This window comes from Drosophila mojavensis, unplaced genomic scaffold (assembly GCF_018153725.1).
Source record: "Drosophila mojavensis isolate 15081-1352.22 unplaced genomic scaffold, ASM1815372v1 contig_231, whole genome shotgun sequence".
In the NCBI taxonomy this organism is placed as follows: domain Eukaryota; kingdom Metazoa; phylum Arthropoda; class Insecta; order Diptera; family Drosophilidae; genus Drosophila; species Drosophila mojavensis.
Genome location: NW_025318772.1, coordinates 2,898,999 through 2,925,305, shown reverse-complemented (window position 1 = coordinate 2,925,305; position 26,307 = coordinate 2,898,999). Strand labels below are relative to the sequence as shown.

The window sequence follows — 26,307 nt, the reverse complement described above, 5'->3', positions numbered from 1 at the left end:
GCCTCAATTTAAAACTTTTGCATTTTGTCAATAGGTAATATCTATTTTAACAATAGATTTCGTGGGATCAAGCAACAAAGACGTTCTATCTGTATGGTGGAATTCTGATTCTTATTCCATATTTTAATTAGGTAATGCGTATAGCTGGGGCATGTAAAACGTAAATGGATTAATAGATAAGAATTATTTCTATAATAATATTGAGACCATAATAATGTAGATTTTGCTCGAAGTATCTAGTGTTACAATGCCCAAGTCGTATATTCATCCGGCTGAACAACTATATATATGTATATATACTCATATATATTGGCAAACATATATACCTTATATAATCATGAACTTGGTTTGCTTTTACAGTTTCCATACGCTCCAATTAGTCACGTATGCAGAGTATTACAAATACAAATATTAACGCTGCGTATACGCAACGTAAAATGTTAGACTTCAACAATGCATCTCGCTCTCCCTGTCTGTCTGTCTATCTGTCTCACTCTGTTTATGAGCCTCAGTCTACGCTGCTCTGCTTGCTTTGTGACGTCAGCCAGCTAAATTTACTACCAAATTAGGTGCTCAATGCGATCGCGTCTCGCTCTTTCAGGAAAAAAAAAAAACTAAAAAAAAATAATTAAAAACCGGCTTATCTACGGGTGCGACTTCAACGTATTTTTATTTATTTTTTATTTTCATGAAGACCCAAAGACTCAAAGTGAGCTTTAGACATTAAATAGTTTAAGTTGATTGACGTCACGACGAGCGAAGAGTTCGTATCGCACAGAAGCGATAAAAAATATCTAGGCGTTTATACACTCAAAGTACAGTTGTCACAGTTACAGCAATTGCGATTTCGGGGTTCCCCTATTTAACTATGGGTTCATTATCAAATTCGCTTTAATTTCAAAATTTTATGATATTTCCTTTGCCATAAAAAAATCAAGCGAATATTTATGATTTGTTTATTTGTTTTTTTTTTTTGCTTTGACTCCTTAGAGCGATTTCTAATGAAATTATTAAAAAAAATTATTAGGTATAAAGTGCATATTTTTTTATTACTTATATTTATTTTTATACCAGTTTGACAATTAAATAAAAATATTTATATATTTAAGGCTATTTGATTCCAACAAGTAAAAATATATACGTATCTATAAGATAACCAATCAATCTATCAGGTGGGCTGTCTTTTCGAACTGTATTGGTTTTGTCGAACACAAATACCAGATAAACTGCCAGGAATTACGAAATGCAATGAAATTACTTGGAAGCAAGCGACAAAGAAAAAAGTCAGATAAGTTTATATATGTATATAACTGATAAATATGTATACATATACATATATATATATAATATTTTTTTTAGACACACTTATGTACGTCGACCGAGGACATCGGACGATCATAAACTTGGCACGCCAAAGTTAATACAACCATAAAAGTCACATAAGCAGAAGAAGACGAAGAACAACAACAACAATAACAACAATTAATGCTTAATTGTTATTATATATTGATTGTTGTTTAATAAGCCAGCAGCGCGGGCGACGCGTCGTTGCAGTTGGCAGCTAATTTTTATTTTTTTATTTTTCCGTTTTTTATTTATTTTTAGTTGATGCGCGCATTAAATTCCCAATTTCAGCGTGGCATGGCAGCCCGATCAAATGTATCAGCGTTTGCATCTGCATCTGTATCTGTATCTGTGTGTGGCATTTGTATCTGTATCTGGTCGAATTTCAGTTTCAGTTTGAGTTCGCTTTGAATATGCAAATAGCCTATACTCATACGCAACTGAAAGATACGCTGTAACTACATAAATATTGTAAATGCTATATGATTAGTCTATTTGATTATTATAATCTCCGAAAGAATTTCTTAAAATGATGTATGATATTAGTTCTATACATATATTATTCGTTATATCTAATTGAAGATTTAGATCTGGGTTATTATAAAACTATATTCGTAGAGTGTATATGATCCAATAAGTTCCTTTTTACTTCTCAGCAAATCGATAAATATCAATATCAAGAATATAGCAAAATTTTCACTTTAGTCTAATCCAAGCTTATGTTAAACCTCAATATACTCAAAGGCTACCCCTATGTCTACAGGGTATATTTTTATTTTAGCAACAACAAAAAGAAGAAGAAACTAAAGTGCGAGTCGTAAAAAGGTTTATCACCTGTGGGGACTCGACTTTTAATGCACTGCCTCTTAATGCATGAATATTTATGTATTTATGCATACACAACAACTGACGCATATTTTATGCAGCAGCAGCAGCAGCAGCAACAACTACAACAACAACTACGTCAACAAAAAGCCACTGAAATTGGCATTTTGTGTGTGTTTCAAGTGCAACGCGCCTTTTACGGCCCATTGGCATAGCGCATCCATACATTCACAATTGACAATTCACAATTGACGATTCACAATTAACAATTCGCAATCGGCTGTTCGCGCTGTTCTCAAAGCAGCCACAACAAAACGCGTGATCCGTTTGACATTCCAATTGGAATTGCAATTCCAATCGGAAGGTAGTGAGGCAGAGCTTAGGCTAACCAGCAACTGCAGCAGCAGCAGCAGCAGCAGCTGTGCAAAATTTGACCTTGGCATTGTATTTAATTTTGTTGCGAAACATAAGTATATATTATGTATGTACATATCTTAAAAAGAAGAGAGGTCAGGCAGCTTGAAAACCAGCTATGAAAACATCAAATTGTATTGCAATCAAAGCGATTTATCGCATCAAATTTAGCTATGCAATTTACTTTCAAAAAACATGTTTAATCTCAAAAGAAATGTTATTTCCAATAACATTTAAAACTCGATAAGCCTTACAGCTTTTATGTGCTTGAAAATCTGCATGATTTACGTATTTATGTATGTATGTATAGTAGATTGATCAATTTTATCAATCTGTCGTCGTAACAAATACATACATACATATGAAATAGTTATTGCTAAAATCTAAAAGGTGGTGTTAAAAAACTTTACAAAACTATGTTCAACAACTTCAGTTTTTATATACATACTTAATCAATGTTGCCTGAGTTGGCAAAAATTTCTTAAGCATAATTACCTAACATTATTGTGCAGCACTATTATTATTCGATACATTCTATTATAATACTTTTCAGTGTTGAGCAACACAAGAGATTAGACATTTTCTTAGCTTCCGCTGGCCTCTCTGCGTGATAAGCATAATTTCCACTCTTTTTCGCTGCATCGAGAAATTGCTGGGCAGCCCCATGAGTAATTCATCTATGGGACAGCCACGCGCTAGATAATCAGCCTTGACCTTAGTGGAAGAAAACCCAACTAACCGCAAAGTGCGAGTACAAGAGAAAAGAGACAACTAAAGACATCGTGAATCGCACGTGCTGCATGCGGTGGCGGCAGCAATAGCAACGCCCACACAAATCTTTGCATAGAAAAATAAAAAGAAGACGAAAAAAAACGCCACGAGAATAAAAACGAAAATGCTAAAATGGCAAAACAGAATCAAATGTGCGGCCAGCCTTGAAAAGCCGCATGGCGAAATAAGTGAGTGCGAAATTGCGGCGAGTGCAATTGAGTGTGTGAGGCGAATTTGAGTGAGAAGCAAATGAAAAAATAGTAGTTTACACAAATCGCATGCGATAAAGTGCGCGTACGTGTGCGAGCGCATGTCCGTATCTGTGAGAGCGTGTGAGTGTGCCTGTGTGCGTGAGAGGCAGCAAGACCGAGTGCGAGAGCCACAACGGCAGTGAGAGCAAGGCAAATGCGAAACAACAACAAAAGTGTGAATTGAAATTCCAAAGATGTCGACAAAATAAATACGAATACAACAACAACAGCAACACTGGAAAGATACAATAAAATTGCGCACAATACAATTCGGCGAATAAGCGTAAAAAATAAAACAAGGTAAATTTTTTTAAACAAGTTTTTTGACTGCAAAAAAAAAAAAAATTCTCAACGAGTTGTTATTTTGTTGACTGTTAATTTGAGAGATTTTTTTTTTTCCATTTTTTGCACAATGGGGAAACTTATTGCGTTCTATGCAACAGCCTAAACAACCCAACGAACCTCATAAATAAAAGAGGAATGCATAGATGGAGCAACGCTGGCAGGGGAGGAGGTTAGAACTTACGATAAGATTGCGCGGAGTTGTTGCCGTCGTGGTTATTGTTGCTGTCGTTGTCGATATCGTTGTTGCCATATCAGGCAAAAAGTCCAATTCTTGCGCCGTTGTCACCTCATCTTCCGCCTCCTCGACAGCCTTTGTTAATGTCCTCGTTGTTGTTGTTGCCGTTGTCGTTGCTGCTGCTGCTGCTGCCGCGGCTGGTTGCGTTTTTGTTGTGCGTTCGACTTTAACTTTCATTGTCACTATTGTTGTTGTTAGCACTGTTTCGCTTTGTTATTTCGAATTTCGTACACAATGCACAAATTTACATGTGCGGGCGATATATTGTTTGGCTCTCTTTAGCTTACGCTCTCTGTGCTCACGCTCTGTCACTGTTTTATTTTGTATCTCTTTCTGCCTGCGGTTTACTTTTCCAGCTGTCAAATTGTTGCTGCTGTCACACTTGTTGTTGTTGCTGGCTGTAGCTGTTGCTGTTGTTGCCAGCCTGTCTGCCCTCTGTTTGCGTTAAAATAAATTGTTAACGGGTAGCGCAGAATTTTCTAGAGTAACTGGCAACGTCCCGCACCCACCACTCTGCTGTAGCCGTTATTTCGCTTTGAACTTCGTACGGCGAATTTTAAGTTTCAAAACGCTCGCCTTGGCTGTTGAATATGTCGCAATTCAACAACAACTTTTATGACGTTTGACGTTGTCACAAATGGACGATAAGAGGCACAAACGCACACACATACACGCGCAGGCAATTGCTTTTACTCTGGATAAAAACAAATACCTGGGACGAAAATGATATTTCTTCTGCTGCGTTCACGAGCGCACTTGTGAAAAACAGAACAACAACAACTCATGCATACGAACGCACATATAAACAGAAGCAACAAATTCAACTGAAACGAGCGTACAATAAAAACGTTTGTCTGCTAGTTACGCGGCGAATTGTTGTTGTGATAGCCGTAGCTTAGCGCGTGTGTGAAAGAGACAGAGTGAGAGAGATAGAGACGGCGAGTATGAGAGGGGGGAATTAACTACACGGATAGACAAAGACAGTGACTGGGGGACGTAGCCGCGTGGCTTTCCGTGGCCGTTGCAGTCGCGTTGCCTTAACAAAAAGCGAAAAATAACTGAGCTAGTAGCTCCCAACCAGCCCGCCGTCGTCATCCGTACGTTCGCGTGACGTTTTGGCCATTGCCAGGCACACACACATGCATACGATTAACACACAGATACGCACGCATACATGCGCCGGCTTATGCTGGAAATTAAATACTACTGGTATACCAGGGCTGCACGTTAGTTAGCAAATGGAACCAGCTACAGATTACCAACCTACTTTAATATGGCTAATGTTAATATATTAATTTAATTACGATTGGGTTTAACTTAATAAAAGCATGAAGAAAAACGTATAGCTATAAATAGTTATAATTGGGATATGAAAATGATATATACTGAATTAAAATTTTAAAAAATGTAACTTTGAAATAAAAAATAAGAAACTCATAATTCCTCATATATATTAAACTGTTCAGTCTGCCTATAAACTATTTGCAAAATTACTAAAATAAATAATAAAACTTGGTGCACGTAATGATATGAAAATAAATTTGTTAATATTATTAGACTGTTTACAGATTAAGTTTGAATGTAAAGGAAATTTCATTATTATGTATACATCATACAAAATAAATTATATCATTTTAACAAATTAAATTTAAATTGTTCCCAAAAATTGGTCCCTAGTTTATTTCCGACTTGGAACTATTCATTCAAGTTCCAGTTCACAGTGATAATCCGCCCTGACGAATGACTGCATGCAAGCAGAGCAAACAATGACTGTCAGAATGATGGCACAAAGCAGATAGCAAGAAGATTGCTCGCGCGCTCTGCTCTCTTTCTCTCTCTCTCTCAGCACACACACATGCATAGAAGCAGGAACAGTCAAACAGAAAAACACGAATTTTTATCGCATGCAATAGATTTTGAGCGTAGCTCTCCCTCTCTATTTCGCTCTCTCGCTGCCCCACTCAACTTTTGTGAGCAATTGAGCGGCTATTTTGTTTGCACTCAAATTAGAGAATTTGGCGCGCAGCTCGTTTGTTGACATTTTCTACTTGGCCGCTCGGCTGTTGTTGGCCGCCTTTTATTTTGTTTTGATTTCAGCAGCATTGCTCTCGCTGGTTCGCTCTCTCACTCACACACACGTCAGCTTGCACTCTCGCCCGCTTGCTCGCTCTGCTGTGCACATGTTCAACTCGTGTTATGTATGCCAATGTGGCAGCCCACGCAGCGGCGATGACTCATCGGGGTTTCTACACACACAAACACACACACGCACATTGAATACCTGTGTGTATACAAATTGGCTTCGCTGTAGGCCCCCTGCTTGGTATTCGCGCAGCGACAGGTCCGCAGTCCCCATCGCCAATTGACTCCTATTGAAAGCCATTTGTTGCGCCCACTTGAGAGCACAGTGAGGACTCCAAAGAATGCACAGCAAAATCTGATAAGCCATAATTTTTCAGACTACCCTCGTCGCTCAGCTGCCTTTACCATACTTTTATGCATATTGAATGGCCCAAAGCAGCACAAATAAGCTAGAGCTTTGAATGTATCTTTCAGATACATTTTGGACGCGTGCTAAATGCGCCTATTAGGTTTGGCCAGACCTGCCCATTAGCCAGGTAGCCAGGTAGCCGAGTGGCGTCTAAATCTTGCCCAGCCATTAAGCCGGCGCACACCAGGACGCCGCGATAAGACGACTCGCCTCGCCTCGCCTCGACTGCATTTCTGTCCGTCTGCGCGCCGTCCACAGTGGCTGGCGTCGCGGCACTTCCAATTGTCTGACTCAATTAGATAAGCAGACACTGGAACAGACGGAAGGAAGAAGGCACCACACCGCACGGCATGGCACGGCACGGCGGCAAGGTGACAAGTGGAGGAAGTCGGTGCACGGTGCAATTGATCGACCCAAACGCAAATGTTCGCATTCAGTTGATCCTCAGTCTAAACAGGAACTGCACCCATAAAACCAATTTTCAGCTAAACAAATAAATTCCGATATGAGTTTCATAGCAAAAAAAAAAAAAAAAAAAAAACAGAATATTTAAACTTGTGTGTGTGTGTGTGTGCTCGAGTTGTTTGAAAATCTTCCAGAAGCTTTACGACTTTTGTAACTGAATGGCAAAATTATTAATCTAGTTGAGAGTGTGCTCGACTAACATATACCCTCTCGTTCAATTTGAAAGCACTTGAATTGTATGTTAAATGCAGAATGTAGCCTAAAAATAAGTAAAAGTCTAGTATATACGACACTTGTATATACAAAATTTCTTGCGCTTAACTTTTTTTTAGTTTTGGAGCTATTAGAAACATAAAGACTTTATAAAAGTTTTGCTTTTATTGATAGCGAGTAAAGCAAAAATGTGAATTGTCATTTGAATAATATTATAATATATGTATATAATATATATGAATATTTATTATATGCAAAGAACAACTAAGATTAAATTGACTCTTGCTTTATATTTGTAATGCGTTTTACAAATCAAGCAAAAGATGATAACAAATAATAATACTTCTTTAGCTCTCTATGATAATATTTAGTTGTTTTCTTGGATTATAATCTTTATGGTATTATTTACATTTGTAAAACAACATAAAAGAGCTTAAAATATAGATATATATTTTTATATACCCTGTCCATAATCTTTATGTGTATAACCTAAAGGGGCTCTAAATATACATATAAATACCCTGTAATCTAAAATTATTATTTAGGCTCGTCTTATTTACATAACTGTAAGTGCAACTGTTATGACAGCAATTACCGCTCACTTTTCTATACTATCTCTAAATCCATTTTAGATATCGAATAAGGGCTGAAAGTATCCATGCATATAATTGTATTTATTTGACCTTTTTACATAATCGCAGTTTAAGCTGTTATGAAAGCAGTTACCTCTCACTTTTCTATACTAACTATCTAACTACCAATCTAGCGTATTTTATGAACTCAATTTTTAGTATCTGACGAGAGATAGGGTCTTCTTCTTACTGTCTTGTTTAATTGTTTATTTGACGATCGTCACGATCGTCGCTATTCTCGTCATTTCCATTGTCGTCGCCTACGTCATATGTGACATCGGTTCCATATTACTATGGCTATTGCTTTCGACATAGAGAATTACTTGGAATTTCTATAGAACTTCGTGGAATTCTGTTGACGAACATCGGAACATCGAAATCACGGAATTTCCGGCCCGTAACTTCGACAGCAACCCAGTGTGGCCAACCTAAAACTATGCTACACATATGCATATTATAGCTTAAAGTCGTCTAGAACAAGACGATCTAACAGTTATAATATATGTACATATATCTCTTCAAAGGGCTGACTAATGCGCTATTTCCGTTCCAATCGACGGGGCTTAGTCATCCTCTGCGGGAGAAAACAACTTTTGTTAAACGCAATTGACAAAAGTTGGCATCTATTTTAAGCCAAATTCAATTGCTTTGCTGATTAGTGTAAAAATAAAAGCCAAATCTGTTTCAGGGACATAATTTGCTTTGGACTTTCGCAGACGTTTAACAGCATTTGAATCGAAATTATAAATTAAAGCAAATTATCAAATTCGAATGTTTTAAGACCAGACCTTGAGGCGGAGACACAGAAACAGCTGATTTTCTTCTATTTCTTTTTTTTTTTTTTGCTAATGGGCCTTGCACTAGTGGGCGTGGCTGCAGCACATTGCGACGCAATATATGATTAACGAATTTAATGGCTTTGTTGTAGAATCGACTGCACTGGGCTAAACATAACGAGACAGCTGCTGGGCGAGCATTACGTGCTAGCAGCTACCCTGGAAATGATCAAGTTAGGATGTGATATGATATGATATATGTGCATATTAGAATTCAGAGGTATACCTCATTTCATTTAGAATTATCATGCAATAGTTTTTTAAGATCCCAGCTAAGACATAATGTATGTCGATTTTATGTAAAAATAAAAAGCTGTTAATTATAAATATTCAATTTAACCAGCTCAATTCATTAAAAATAAGAAATCAGGCTATATAGCATAAAGTTCCCAAGTATTCTTAGCTGCTTCCCGTGGTATATGTACCTTGTCATACTCTTAACTTGTCCACTTTGAATGGGTATACGAAATAATACTCAAATGTGACGCTCATTAAAAATAAAGCATACGAAATATAATATCAGTAGCAGCAGCAGCAGCAGCAGCAGCAGCAGCAACAACAACAACAACAACAGTTAAACGACTGCAATTTAAAGTTGTTCATTTCGAGCGCTTAATTGTTTTTGTAATAATTAGCAACAACAACATCTGCAATAAAACCACTAAAAGCAACTGCAACAACAACAACAACCACAACAATGACAACAAAGCAAAGCAAAGTTCAAGGACCAGCTACAGCCGGCGTTTAACAGCTCACAAAAATCTATAACATTAACATGCAAGGCACAACTGCAACAATAACATTAACAGTCTGTCACACAGCAGATAACAGCGGATACGAATCAGATGTTGCAAAGTAATTTTGAGAGAATCAAAAAGGCTTAAAGAAAATAATTTATAAATTTTCTGTTTGGACTTGGTATATACATACGACTATATATCAAATTTTAAAATCAATAAAGTTTTTTTGACTTTTGCGAATTAAAAGGCAAAGTATCTATTTAGTAAACTATTTATCGATTGTGTTGGGCTAGAATGGAATGTATATGATTGAGAATGCAATAAAATTCAAGTCAAGGAAACAAAGAAATTTTAATGTCTAAAACACCAGCATATGAAATCTCCAGCTCTAACCGATTCTCTCCGAGTAAAGGTAGAGTTTCCAGAGTCAGCCACTTGTAAGTCCTCAATATTTACATTTAAATGAATCATAAGTGAGTAATAGGTTATTAGATCATATTACAGATTTAAAATAAGTTCCTAGTTATACAATTTGTTTACTTGATTTGGAAAAACCTTTTAGTTTAGCTAATCTATTAATAATAAAAATTAATTTAAATGGAGTTAAATAAAAAGTTTATTCTAATAAAATAATCATCGTGACAGGTTGAATTAATCTTTAATTGAGACATATTTACAAATTTATACCTTAAGTTCCATTTAGTTAATATTGATAATGAATTGGTTAATCACTGGTTTTCTGCCTATTACACTTTCTTTTTGATCGCCCCTTAAAAATAATTAGCCAGATTGAAATTGATTGCATTTTAAAAGCATTTCTTGAAGGTCAAACTGTAAAGGTCAAGCTTTACAAAACACTCAAATTGATGTTTTAATTGTGCTGTTTTGATTGCGATTGTTTAATTTTGTGATTGTTATGAATTTTTCATAATTATTTTATTCATAATTTGTATACATATTTTTTTGTTTTTAAGAATGATTTATCAAATTTTAATATTCCTTCCTGAAAACACGGTAATTTATATATATATTTAATTCAGTTTCTAACTTGCTTTTTAACCGTTTGTTAACAGTGCTGTTTATGCTATGCGCTGTTAATGTTAATTACTTAACAGCGACCACGTTCGCCTCCGGTTGATAAGGAACAGTTGGTCAAATATGGGCATGTCTCTCTAGTGGCTTGTGTTTTGGCATTTCCGTTACGCTTTTTTTTTTTTTGCTGTTGCTGTTGTTTTTCGAGCGTATTTGGAACAGTTTACAACTTCCTGGGCATGCCAGGGCAGCCCAGTTCAACAGGGCGTGGCAGTTGGCACGGCCAAGCTGGCCAGCTTCGTGACTTTACAATTGTCATCTTATCTCGAGCTTGTTGTTGTTGTTTTTGTTGTTTCAACTTGGTGATAAGGGAGCTTGGAACTAACCTAAAGTCGAAACGAAAGCCAGTTCATGACATGGTGACAAAGACCTTACATCTATTCATATTTAACATGAGCTATATATATATATATATATATATATATGTGCGTGTGGAAACACCACGAAACGAGCAATAAAGATAGCAGCTGATGGAATCTAGAATAAATATTTGTTAACTAAGACAAAAGCCTTATTTTTCGGCTTTAGCTGCTAAACTTCCTACATTACAAATTATTAATACACAATATGAAAGTCTTTTTGAAATGAAAATCCAAAGTACTTGGCGGATTAAGCTCTTTATGACTTTCGCTTGTAATTCGCAATGAATTCATGCTTTATAAATTTGAGTGGTTTTTCAATAGCTGCCAAAGTAAATTATCAAATGATTATTAATGCTCTATCTGAACAAAGAGACTGTTACTCTTACTCTACATAGACTCAATATAATACAATATAACATATTTAATTACATACATATACAAATTTTTTATTTTGCTTTCTGTATTTATTATTATTTTTATAGCTGTCTGCTGGCTTAATTTAAACACACATGCGCCAACTTTGTTCGCTGTTCTCGTTCCCCCTTTCCACGTTTAGCTTCATTTTGCGAGTTGAAACAAATTTAACTTATTTAAAAAAAGCGAAAAAAAAATCGTATTTTTGCGCTTGGGGTGCGGCATTCCCACGCCGCAGTGAAATATATGTGGTAGCAAATATTTGCGCGCAAATCGACATTAAAAATATATACAAATAATTTCTTTCGTTGTTGTTTTTTATTTGTGCGCATTTCCCCTTTCATTCAGTTGGCCATGCGCCGTATGCGTAATGTGCGTTGCGCATACGCCCCGTTCGCCATTTCGCTAAGCGCATTTTCAGTTGTAATTCAACTAACAATAAGACGCAATTTGAATGTCAAGATGTACGCGATACATACACACACACACACACACAAAGAAACATAGACTCCGCCTACTGCTTGAAGTGACTCCACCCACAAAACCGCAAAAATGAAAAGCAAAAGCAAGGCGGAAAAAGTCATCGCATATAGAGTGAGATAGCATGCTGTAATTTAAGTGTATATAAACCCTGCCTAAGTGTTGCTGTCAAAACGTAATTAGCTATGATTTGTAATTAATTATATTTGAAAAATTAGAAACATTTGAGCTTCTAATTAACGCTAAAGTTGAAATTTAAATCGGGCACCAAATAAATCAAGAGAATTAAACAAAAATTCTAATTAGCCAATTTGCCATTTGTTCTAGCTAATTGGAATATTGTCTCACTTCAACATCAAGTCAAAGAAAGAGCTTGGCTCACAGGATAGGCGCACGCCTGTTAAACAGCGCTACCCCAGGTTCGATCCCAGCCGTCGACTTATTTTGTTTTGTTTTGTTTTTTTTTTTTTTTATGAATTATTTAATTTTAAGATTTACACTAATTATTTTAAACAAAAATAAACTTCTGTATTGTATCTATGTTTTTTCTGCATCATAATATTTACTTACATGGCATTGTTGCTGTTGTTGGGTCTGCTGTTGCTGCTGCTGTTCCACGCGCCCGCCACCTCCCACACCGCCCACTGTTGCTGCGGCAGTGAATTGCGCGCGCAGCATCTGTTGTGCGTCCTGTGGCAGCGCCTGTTGCGCTTGTTGCATGTGCCGTTGCGCGGGCGCCAGAAATTGTTGCTGCTGCTGCGATTGCTGATGTTGCTGCCTCTGCTGCTGTTGTTGTTGCTGCAGCGTGGCATAGTAGCAGCTGCTGACAGCCGATGTTGTTGCAGGCGCCAGTTGTTGTTGTTGTTGTTGTTGTTGCGTGTAGTTGATGTAAGTTTGTTGCATGTATTGTTGCTGTTGTTGCGGCTGCTGTTGCTGTTGCTGTTGCTGCTGTATCCAGTGCTGATTATAATTGACTGTTGTTGTCATATTATTGTTGTTGTTGTGACGCTGTTGCTGCTGTAGCTGTTGTTTGTTGTTGCTATTCGCTATCAACAAGGCAGTGCGTTGCTGTAGCTGCAGCTGCGTGGCGACGTTGTTGTTGTTGCTGCTGCTGCTGTTATTATTGTTGTTGGCCCAAACAGCCCAATTATCGGTCATATTACTAAACTGCAACCTTTGCTGTTGTTGTTGTTGTTGTAGCTGCTGCTGCAGATTACTGTTGCTGCTGCCGTTGCCACTGCTGCCGTTGTGTTGCATTTTGTTGGCTTGTAAGGCAATCATCAACAATGCAACAAAATTATCAACGTTTATCACAAGATTTGCCCTCTCTTTCTCACTCTCAGCTGTTTTGATTTTTGTTTTGTATTTTTGTTCTTTTTTTTTTGGCTTAGTTTATCATTTATTTATTCATATATTTGCCCATATTCCATCTTAATTATTTTTGTTTCTTATTTATTTATTTTAATAAGTTTTATTCTATGCAATATTTGGTAAGTTTTTGGGTATTTGTTCTCTTCAATATGGTAAATGGCTTTTTCAATGAGTATCTCTTAAATGAAAATTTAGGTTTTTATAGGCTTTAGTGGAGCACAGTGAAGCTTGTAGTTTAAATAGAATTGCCAAAAATATACATTCAAATGAAGGCAGTAATTTGATTAATAAATATGTATATTCATATAAATCAATAAATAAATTATACGTATTTATATAAATTAATTTTTGAATCTTCACTGATTTAAAAGTGAATCCATTAATGAATGTTAAAAAATTAATTTTCAAAAAGTATAATTATTTATACAAGTGTATTTACAATAAATTATATTTTAAAAAATAATTTAATTAGAGAACATTTTTTAAATATCTTAAATCCTCAAAAATGTTGTATTCGTTTTAGCGAGCTTTCACTGTGACTGCCTCTTATTATGTCTGTTTATTTGTGTCTTATTTAATAAAGTTGCTTTATAATTATTTTGGTTATATTTCACTTTTACTTTCTTTTTTAATATTTACTTTCTTTATTCCTTTATTTTTTTAATTTTCCGTGTATTTTATTTTATTTTTTATTTATTTGTTTACTTTTTATTTCAAATTTTCTTTGAACTTTTAATCTTTCATGTTAACAATTTATGTGAAATATTTGCATATGTGCAATTGCACAGCTAAGATAAATATATTATATTTTCATATAATTATTATTTATTTTTAAATGTAGATATATATTTATTATAAAAAAATTTTGCGATGACTCAACTTTTCACTTGACTCGCTTATTATTACACTACACTTTATACAAATATATGCACACACAATATACACATTCACATATGCACATATGCAATGCGTGTGTGTGTGTGTGTGCGTGTAAATGCGAGTATCTGAACTTTTTAGTTGTGCGCGCAATATGTAAATTAATTTTTATTCATCCCGTTGATTTTATTTTGTTTAATCTTGCATGTTTCTTTAACTTATTTTTATGATTTTTTTTCACTCTTTCGTTTTTGCTCAATAATTTGCATATGCGCCTGGCCACGCCTTGCCGCCTTGGCCCCGCGTCGGTTCGGTGCCTGCTGCCTGTGGAGGCGCACACGTGTCGGGCAAATGGTAACGGTTACATAAACGAGTAGCGGTAAACGGCGCGTAAACAAACACCAAACAAACAAGCGACAAACAAGCAAGGGGGGCAGCTGATCGGAGGGGCACCGAGTGGGGTGGATAACATAAGCTGTTCAATTGCTACGCTTGTGTTTTCATTTGCTTTTTACGACTCCTCCGCTGCGCGCACGGATTAAATTACGTGATTCTTTGCTATAAACATACAAGCGTACACACACACACGCAAACACAAAGCACACATACACAGGCGCAGACACAACAGGCGTTCAGGCTGGAAGTCAGAGCGCAGACGCAGTTTGTTTATTATTTTTAATAAGTTTCCACTTTTGCTTGATTTTATTTGTATTCTTATTTGCCCGCATGTCTTGCACTCGTTTCGCTGTGTTTCTGTGTTTTCTATTTGCTTCTTTTCTAACTTCGATTTTACTTCTTTTGATTTATTTATTTACTTTGCGTCGGCATCTCCTGCCACTTCCACACGGCAGCAAGGCACAAATTGTATTAAAGCACAAAATGAAAATCGAATTTTGATAAACCTGCGCTCAGCAGGCAAAGCAGCACTCACACACATACACAAACACATCGCCGACACACACACACACACACACGCACACACATTTGCTTACACAGCGAACGAGACACGGACACAGACAGCGAATGTGTTGAAGACGGCGACGATTGTTCGTTTGCTTCGCTTCGCTTCGGTTTTTGCGTTTCGGTTCGTGATCGTTTCAATTTGCCTCGTTTCGTTTACGGCCGCCTTTTGGGCTCTGCTCTGCTCTGGCCGGGTTCTGGGCTTAAACTGCGCCGCCAGGCTAAAAACGCGAGCGAGAAATTGTCAAAAAATGCACAGCTCAAAAAATACCAACAGCAACAACAACAATAACCCAGCTGTTGTTGTTGTTGTTGAGATTGTGACTAATCGCGTTTGGTGGTCGCTCGCGTCAATGTCCAGCGAAATATCGCAAACACCTTTTGTGGCGCCAATTTGAAAATGGGCTCGTGCGTTTTGCGAATTGGCCAATTGGGTAGGTGGGGGAAGACCCTTAGCTGTCGCAGTTACTTTCCGCTACTGCTGACCGCTGCTGCTCACCGTGTAATTTTGTGCCGTTCCGTTCGCTTTGCTGGTTCATAGATCACTCACAGCGCGTTGTCGTCTTCTTGGCTGCTTTGCCTGCATGCCGCTCGACGCAGAGGCAGACGCTAACGCTTACGCTGACGTCGACGCCGGCGTTCTCTATGACTAACGCCAGCAGGCACGCGGCTGTAGCTCCAACTACAAAAACAATATGTAGAACAGCAGCACCAACGTCAGCGTCGGTGTCGGCGTCGACGTCGGCACCAACAACAAGTGCGAGCTCCCTGCAAAGAGCTGAAATTTATTTCAGTTTTTATCTGCCGTTACGGGAATCTATGCAAGCACAACAATAACATGCTAAAATATGCGCGACGTGCCCACTTTTTGAGCAACAACAAGATCAACTTTGTTCTTGTTGTGAACACACATACATATGCACATTTTGTCTTGTGTATGTATGTGTAAATGCATTATAATCAGTTTTAGCGACACCTTGCGCCGCCTCAAATGCAAATGATCCTGGCACACTCGCACTCACACAGTCCCACACACACGTCTCACTCGCGCATTCTCTCTATTTGAATGCCTGCTCTCTTACATAAACATAAACACACAAATACATACGTACACGCGCGCGCAGAAATTTTCGCCGTGCCACCCTCTCTCGCTCGCTGTCGCTCTCTCTCTCTCTCTCTCTCTCTTACGCTCATGCTTTTTACCTGGCTCGAAATGTTAATTGAAGAATTTATTGTTCTGCCTCTTATTGTTGTTGTATTTACGGCTGGCGCTGGCCTGGCGACGACGTCGGCGACGGCGGCGGCTCTTTTTTTCTTTTCTTCAAATTGTATTTGTATTTGTCGCGTTTAATTATGACAGCAACAACAACAACATTGACAGCGACAGCAAGAGCAAGAGCAGCAGCAACGGCGATCATTGACTTCGTTGCGTCGCGTCGCTGCTGACGCCTCCGCTGGTCGGTTTTGGTTGTTTTCGCTTAAAATTTTTGACTGGCCTTTAAATATGGCCCGCTGTTGTTGATGGACTTTTGCATAAGCAACAACACAACTGATCCTATAAATCGGAAATACTTGTGGGAATTCGTCTCATTGTCTGTTTATACTAATGCAAGTACACACACATGAGCACATACAGGCATACGCTACACATGTTTATCTGGCATACTCGCCGTAATATTTATGGCTATACATTTTAGAGTATATCAAATTCGCTCCAAACAAAAAGCACATTTCGAACTTTGCAACCCGTTGACATGTTAATGACATTTTTATAATGCGTGCAAAGCAAAGCAGCAGCAACAACAACAACAACAACAATAGCAACAAAGGCGGATGCAGCAATTCACTTTATTAATGGAACGGCGAGAAGGGAGCGGCGACGACAACAAATCGTTTTCGCTGTTCTCGCTTGTTCTTTTTTTGTTTTTGTTTTTGTTTTTTTTTGGCAAAGGGAGCGGTCGCGGTTCACAAATAATGTACATAATGCATTTATTTCCATTGACGTTTGCCAGATTTAAACGCATTTTTGATGTACGAGCTGTATCTGTGTTGTGCTCACATGTACATGAGTATGTATGAATTTACTTATAAAAAATAAAGCTCAAATACAGACACACACATGCGAGCTGTAAAAGGTAACGGGTACAGTGAACTCGGCGCAAACGCGTGCGTTTTAAAAACGACTGTAACATTTGAAATGACGCGATCAGCGCGCCACAAGGAAAGCAAAAGCTTTTTCCTTTTTCTGCACACAAACACGCACACGTACGTACAACTTGTGTGCATAATTGGCGAATGTGCAGAACCAAAACAAAAAGCTCAAACGCGCAAAATGGCGGCAAAAGAACAGAAGCCGCCTTCGCTTCGCCGCGGGCGTTTTAAAACGCGCCGCACTACTACTTTGACAAGAGGAAGAGAGGTCGTGGTCGTGGCTGTTTTGCTGTTATTTACTGTCGTTTGCCTTGGCCCAATTTCACCGTCCCTCTTCATGCGCTTCACTCGCCACAGGCTCTTCTTGCGGAAGTTATTCGCATTCCAAATGGAGCGAACGCCGAAAAGTGAAGATATTGCTTTCGACGCTGTCGTTCCTAGTGCTTTTCCTTTATGCTGTCTTGTTGTGTCTTTGTTTTTGCTTTTATTAGCACGTTTTGCTTTTATGACCGCAGCGTGATTTCTGCTTTGTTGTTGCCATTTAACTGCGTCGCAGCTTTTTATTGTAGTTTTCTCGTCGGGTTTCGGCAACAGGTGTGGCCCTTCTAAAGCAAAGCAACACACACACACACACGCACATGTGCATGCGATATAGCCTGTACATTGAACTTACAGGCGACAGGCATAGACGAAGAACCGTCATGGGAATGACGTGTTCGACATCCTTATCGCAACAAAACTAACAACAACAACAACAGCAACAGCGTGACGTCTTTGGGGTATTTCTACAAAATTCTGTAGTGTACGGAACTGGCTTACGTGACCATGACTCATAGCGGAGCAACCCGCTTCGATTTCTAACCTACATTAATCGAGCAGCGTCGACGTCGACGCCAGCGCCGGCGTTGGCGTCATCGTCAATACCGCTGTCAATTTAGTATGCGCAGCTCACTTTGCTATCACTGCGCGCTCGCTCTCCGTGTCTCTCTCCCTCATTCGCACTTGTTCACTCTCACTGTCGCGCGCTCTTTCTGTTGTGCTACCGGACCTAGGTCTACAAATCAGTTATTATACACACACACATACACACGCTTACGCACAGAAAGGGTTTATGCATGTTCGTTCATGCACGTTGAATTCTGCTGTAGAGTTTAACAAAATCTTAAAACTTCGCTGATTTGTGTGAATCGAGATTCTTTAAGCAGACCCATAAAAATAAAAAAAAACTCCAATCATCCAGAAAAACAAAGCAAAACACCAAATGCCTTTTGCCCAAAAAGCAAAATAAATAAATAAAAATAAACAAAGTACATACAAACAGTAAGAGTCGAAACTTAAATACTCTATAAAGAATATAGCTAGTTGATGATATCTTATATCTGTGTATATACATACAAATATACCTAACATCAATATATGTATGTATGTATGAATATGAATATTATATTATATAATAAAGTTGGAGGTTCTCAAAATCATAATAACTTTTGAATAGGGTATATTCAGAATACAAATAAAATAAAACCAATAAAAACAAGCCAAGCTCTGGCTCTGGCTCTGGTATTTTTATGCCCTCCGCTCGAAAGTGTCGGACGCCGAGGCATACATACATATTTCAATTCCGACTTGTCAAGCGCAAAAGGCTCGTAAAGCTAAATCTGAAATCAGCAAAGCGGCAATTCACGGGTTTTTGGGGTAATTAATCGACGGCTGCCACATGGAGCAGAGACACTCAAATACAGACATACATACACACACGCAGTGAGACCCCAAATAACTGAGCAGATCCCAAAAATAAGAATAAGAAAGACCCCAAACGAGGAGGGGCATTTGCAAAATATAAAAAATAACACTTTAAGAAATCTTGGCGATTTGAAGATTCGAAGTGCAATTTCCATTTGAATCTAATTAAGTGGAATCGTAAAAAGCTCCAGTAATTTTGGTATTAATTAAGTTTTAATGTTTTTTATATTCTCATCTTCGATTAATGCCTTAAATCTCGCCTTTGTATATAGTATACTTATGGGAGTTTATATTGGGCTTATATACTTACATAATATATCAATTATTTCTGAAAGAATTTCAAAGTATACGAAATTTTATAAAGTATATCAATTATTGACTATTATAGATTAAAATCAATGATATATATGTATATATAGATATAAGAATAAATAACTAAAGGAGCAATATATAAAGATATACCCAGTCGGACTTGACACCACAGATAAAACACTTCCACGTTAAAAACCTTACACGCCTTAAAAAAAAAACACACACACACACAGAAAATGAAATGAAAAATGAAAATAAAAACAAAACAATACAAAATAAAAACTAAAAATTTACTTCGTGATAGTGGAAGACGTAATACTCTGAGATACTATTTTTAACAACTAATAAAAGGTGAAAGAAAAAATATATCTTTTAAATTTAAGACTCTTTTCTAAAAAAAAAAAAAAAATTTATTAAAATATATAAATTAACTTTTTCCAATATATTTTAAAAAAATATTTAAATTTAAATTTAAACCTAGTTCCAAGCAATTTGTTAGGGTATACAAAGAACGTTTGCTCATAAATAAAAAACAAATTCGTCGCTATATAATAACAACGGTCGCAGCAACCCCAAAAACAACAACAATAACAACAACAGCAACAACAACAAAAGCTAAGAAAGCGACGCAGGCGCAGGAATATAAAAAGTTGGTGGGTGTTAAGTGGTGGAATGGGTGGGGAGCAGGGTAAGAGGGGCTTTACGCAGTTCATCTCAGCTTGTAGCACAAAACACAGCTGTGTTGTTTATTATTTGAGTTTGTTGTTGTTGCGTTGTTGTTGTTGTTATTGTAGCGTAAATTTTAACTACCGCAACGCTGGCAGCGCAGTTGGCGATACAATTCCTAGAATTTCACAATCAATTTTAAACGCGTATACTCTGGTAATATACAAGCCAAAGGGTGTATTCGGCTAGTGAATTATTATTTACATGTGTATATAGACTTGAAATATAACTGGACAACTGTTAAGAGCAGCAAAATTCTGGCAAAATTTATGCTTTTATCATATAAATATATGGATCGTTAAGCTATCGATAAGCCTTAATTTCAGACTCTATGAGAAATTTATTTCGTACCAATAAAAATTAAAGTCAACGTATTGTTTTTATTCCCTGAGCCCATTGAAAATGGGAAATCAGTGTATAATGGTTTAGTTAAATTTATGTAACAGGCAGAAGGAGGCGTGGCAGATTCCACAAGTATATGTATATTCATTATCAGGGCGATGCTAAGTCAAATTAGCCCTGTCCGTGTAAGATAATATTTTTGTGTGCTTTATTATATTTGTGTTCAATAGGAATTCAGATTTTCTTTTCTTTTCTACTATGACAAATTCAACTATGATGGTCAGAAAACAGTATGGATTGGGTAAAATTTTAATGAGAAAAGCACACAAAAACCTCTCTTCCGCTTTGCTTATTCGACACAAATTTGAAATTTCAAGAGGTATAGCTGAAAGCTTTATATATTATAGAGATCTACCTAGAGATATATCGTATTCACATATGCAAACACAAATGATCTATTATAATGCGTGTTTGCTACAGTAGCAAAACACAATACAGGGCATCTGGCAGTCGATCACACACCACTGTTTTACTCTTACTTATTAAACGTATTTTGCTGCTGCTGCTGCTTCTGGTTTGCGTAGTTTCTTTTAAACATATTTGTGAAATTGAATTTATTATTTCACAATTTTTGGCAGACACACAAATACATATATGCATATGTATATGTATATGTATGCATGTGTGTGCCTTATAAGTCGCGCGACAATGGTAGCCTGTAATTGACCCACTTACGATCGCTCAGGCTCGTGTCGCGGCTGCGGGTGGCTGCAACGGCTGCATGTGGCTTGAACTTTATGCAGCGCCTGGCAATGCCAATTGCAGCCAAAATGAAAAGAAGGACAAAAAAAAATCAACATGTTGCACGTGTGCACCAAAGCCAAGCCCCGCCGCACAGTTTGGCCACAAAACCTGTTTGCAGGCGCTCTAATTGCGCTCGTATTCAGATAGCCAAGACAATCCTCTGCCCCTGGGCCTCGGGGCCACCCCCCTTCCGCGCTTAGGTGCCACATTTTCATTCAACAAACTGCTGCATGCAGCCGCCAGTTGTAAATATTGGCCGCTCGTGCCATAAGTCGGCACCACACTTGGGGCCAACGTCTCAATGTCCAAGGCGCATGAGTCACTGCAGCCAGCAGCGGAGGCTTCAGCTCACAGACTTTGTTGTGGTTTGTGAATCGCGCTAGCGATGGGAGCGTGAGCGAGGCGACACGAAAATGAGGATGAGCTCGAAGCACGGCTGTCATGCGTGGGAAGCTGAATATGATTATTATTATATATGATTATTATTATATATGTATGCATATGTATTATACGAGTATATCATTATTATTATATATGTATGCATACACAGATGTTCATTATAAGGTCTCAGTTTATTAAAGGAATATATTTTAATTGAAATTGTAAAACAATTTCTTTTAAATTTATTAAATGAAATTTATTAACTGAAAAATATAATAAAAAATATGTTGAAATATAATTTTGATTGATAATTAATTTTATTTGTATTTTAAATATTTTTTGATTATCACAAAGTAAACAACACAAATATTTAAAAATATAATAAAATAAAAAAAAAAAAAAATTAATTATAAATTATCAAAATAATTTATATTTTATTAACATATTTTAGTAATATTTTATATACGTATATATCTTGCAGTTCAGTTTTAGAAAATCTTTTGAACAAAACAAGTCAATACTCGTGCTAGTTCGTGTCACGCCATAAAACACAATCATCGCCAGTTACGATCCTCGATTCTCGTCGCTCGCTTCTCGGTTATTATCATACGGTACACGCATTTGTGGAGTTATCTGTTGCGGTTTGCGTTTTGCGCTTTGCGCGGCTTTTCTATTTAAGCCCAAGTTGTTTTCTGGTCAAGAGATGTGGGAGGGGGCTGGCTACGAGTACGTGTGTGTGTGGCCCATTGTGTGGTATTACGGTTGAGACTTTTTATTTACATGTAGCTATACTTAAGTGTATATGTATATATACATATGTATATATTTAGCTTATTTGCTTTGGGGGTTTGTCCATTTAGCGACAAAAGTGTGTGTGCTTTTTATTATGGTCACACACACACATACACAAGCGCACACACGTATGCATGCTATATTCATATTTGTACAAGCAAAACGGAAACCCAATCATATGTATGCTCCGCACATAGAGCTATTGGGGAAAACCCTCGATGAGACATGCTCCAAAGTAGTCCAAGCTGATACTTAGATATCATTTACTCTGCATGTTAAAATAAGACAATAAGAAAACTCTATCTATATACGGTTCCATTTCTCTGGGAATTTAATGCTATTTGTATAGTGCGGACCCAAGCTCAGAGTGATAAGCAGTGATGAACATATATTTGTAGACTATTTGTATATATATATGTATATATTCATCGTATGCATAAGAACATTATGATCTCATCGCTCGGTTACAAACGATCGCTGCTACCTTCTTATCTCTGCTGACTTGTAAAAAGATAGCTTCCATTCAGTATTTGTGGTCTATGGTGCCGTTACTATTACGTCTGACTGTATTACCTTTAAATACGACTAGTGACAGCCTATCTGAAAAGACAATATAGTCCAATATTCAAGTAGCTGCTATTACCAAAGTACTCAAGTATATATCAGATAGCAAAAGTTATTGCTTCCAAATTGGTATTTAGTCATAGTGCTAATAGCTATCAAGACTGATTTCCATTTCCTTTACATTTTAGTCACCTTAATTCTAAATTTATTTAAATGATCATATCAAGTACATTTTGTCTATACTATATATATAATCTATATAGTGCTATCATATAAAATTGTCAGTGAATGAATAGAGCTAGAGCTACCAACTAAAGTCAGCAGGCAGGCTCATAAAACGATAAAACGATGATCATGTGCAGGTCTCAAGATCAGTAGAATATAGCTGAAATCGTGCAAGATCTAAGAGCTGCAAAACAAAAATGATTAAAGAATACTGTAGAGCCGCTCCTACAAGAGAAAAAAATAATAAACAAATATTGGGGAAGCAAAAAACAAACACAAAACGTAAAACATGAACATTAAAACATTAAGCAATGCAAACTGCAGCTAATTTGAAGTATTCAACCATTTTTTTTTTACAACAATTACAACAACAAAAGACGCCGAAAACAAATCTTGAGCCAAAGCCAAAGCCAAAGGCAGCGGCTCGTTGCGCTTTGATTGAATTGAATGCGAAACGTTGACGCTAAGGTTCGACTTTGAATTGCAAAAATAAAAAAAAATAAATAAACAAAACTGAAAAGAGTGCCAGTGCGATGCCCTATAAAAGTTAGAAATTATCTACCATGACTTCTCTTAAAGCATAAATAAATAAACTATATAATAAAATAAACAGCAATTTTTAAAAATGATTATTAAGTGCTAATATATATGTACATACATATATACATACGTAACTTTTACTTAATTCCATATGTGTAAATTCTATAGATATATGTACTCCAAGAAAATACCATAATATATCTATAACAAGAAAATACCATAATATATCTATAAAAAGAAAATACCATAATATATCTATAAAAATTTCCAATACTACTAAAATTGTCAATCAAGTTTTAAAATTTACTTTCCAGATTCCCACTAAGTTTCCCTTCAATTTCATTTAAGTTCCTTCTTAACTTCATACAGTAAAAAGACAATAGTACTTTAAAATTTTGTGTTATTATCTTTGATATTTATTTACAATGTTTTTTTTTTCCAGGGTATTTAGTTTTGTTGTTGTCAAATGCAATTGCTGCTGCGACAACAATAACAATAATGAAAAGCATTTAATGCATTTTGCGCACGCTTAAAGCGAGAAAATTATGTGAATTTTATGAATGTTGTGCATTTAGTAGATTGTTTGTTGTTGCAGTTGCAGTTGTTGTTGTTGTTGTTGTAGCACACCTGCGTGCCAAATTAACCGCATCGGTGACAAAAAAAAACATTAACAACAAAAATATCAACAATGATATTTCAAGTTTAATAAGCGCAAAAATGGGTGGCATTTGATGTGGCCAACACGCCGCTTGTCTTGGCTTGGCTTGACGTGGCCTGGTAGCTGGAGGGCTGGCGGTGGGTTAGCCTAGGCATTAACATAATGATCTCAATATTTGCACGGCTTTATCACGATCCAGCTGTATTTAATTATACGATTACGACAATATCACGGCAGTTCGCTTCATTTTCTGCCCCACACACACATTAGACACGCGATCTCACCCCCTCTCTCTCCAACCTCTCTATTGCTCTCTCTCTCTCTCTGTCCCTCTCTCTAGGCTGGGCGTATGAGTAAGCGTACTCCGTGCTGCATTGTTGTTAATGCTGTGATTATTGCAATTGTTGTTGCTTGTCAACCAAACAAACCTCCCCCACTCCGCCCCACGCCTCTCCCTTACACTATGGAAATTGTTCTTAGCAATGATTTCAGCAACTAAAAATACACTCCAAAGACATTTTCGTTGTTTTGTTTTATTTTTCTTGTGTGCCAAACGAAACTATTTCATGCTGTGCACCCATTGCAGGTGGCTAAAATGGGCTGGATGGGTTAATGAGCTAACAGGTGTGACAGTACGACGCTATAAACGAAGCAAGATAAACATCAAGAATTCTGCTAATTCAATCTGTGGCAAACTGCATATTGGGAATATCGATAATTATCGATTTATGGCAATAACTAATTGTAACTAATTAAAAATATTATATATAGGGATCTCTCAAAGCTGTCATTATAGTCATATGCAAAACTATATACTTATATTAAAAGTAAGTTTCTGTTATTTGTTGAATTTAAGGAAAATCCCAGAAATTCGCCTTAGATAAGTTCAGATGCTATCATACTGCGTCCCCAGGGTATCCGCCAGTTAGTCATACTGAGCCAGAGCAATGCTGGTGCCAGCACAGCTCGTTGTGTGAGTGATTGACTCATGGCAAGGGCAGCTCGAAGCCAATCCAAATTCAAATTCAAGTGCAGCCAAAACGAGCGCGTGAGAAATGCAGCAAATCAAATTAGTGCAAAGTTTGTGGCTCGGCTCGGCTCGGCCTGGTCGTACCTATAAATAAGTAAGTGGAGCGCCCCAACCGAATGGCGTGACGGTACGGCGTGAAGCGATCTGATATAATTGAGCACCAGCTCGCATATGGCATGACAGACCCCTCCTCCTGTCGGTCTTAAACTGCGGACACGACACTTGCCAATTGCCCTTATTATCGCTCTTCAGCTTATAATAATAATCTGTAAACATTGTGAAGCATTGTGTTTAAATATATCAGTGAGCATATTGAAGAAGTTAATAGGGCAGAGGGAGAGAGAGTTGGTAAAGACAGCTTAGCTCTGAGGAGGAGAAAGATCAATTGATTTTTCTATCACAATACATATACAATGTTAATAAATAACTTTTCCTGTTTAATAAGTATTAATTACTCTTATAAGGTAACTAATATCCCTAAGGTTTATTAATAATTTTTTGTTCAGTTTTCATCTGTCTCTGAATATATAATATAAAATTCATACAATTGTTAACTGTGCCATCTCAAGTGATATAGTCTTATTTAATATAGCATCTACCATAGGTAAATCTGTCATATCTATAAGGTAAAATAGATTTCGGTTAATAAAAAGTAACGTTGAAGTATATTTTACTTAGTCTTAATTAGTAAGTATATTATATATAATACCTGGCAACCTACTTATAATGAGGTTTGCAAATTTAAAAAAAAATGTAGCCTCAATATTAAAATAAAGTTGAAAGCCCTTATATTATAAAAATTTTAAGGAATGTAAAATATAGAGCCCCTATATTAAAAACCCTCATGTTAAAATATATTGTAAAGAAAGAAAAGAATTTATATCATATAATAATAACCATGATGAGTAATCTCAAAAATGGA

At 36.9% G+C, this 26,307-nt stretch overlaps 1 protein-coding gene across 2 annotated transcripts in view; it reads right to left on the bottom strand.

The window, feature by feature from the left end:
* LOC6574764 (transcription factor kayak) overlaps window positions 1-13,256 on the bottom strand; it is a 35,326-nt gene extending 22,070 nt beyond the window's left edge. The window contains exon 1 of one of the 2 annotated variants that reach the window (XM_044008180.1): window positions 12,481-13,256. In XM_044008180.1, coding sequence (XP_043864115.1) covers window positions 12,481-13,191 — 711 coding nt within the window. In that variant the 5' untranslated portion in view covers window positions 13,192-13,256. Of the gene's footprint in view, window positions 1-4,131; window positions 5,300-12,480 lie in introns of those variants that run through there. The other variant, XM_015167648.3, reaches the window with a different exon arrangement.
* Window positions 13,257-26,307: the final 13,051 nt, after the last annotated feature.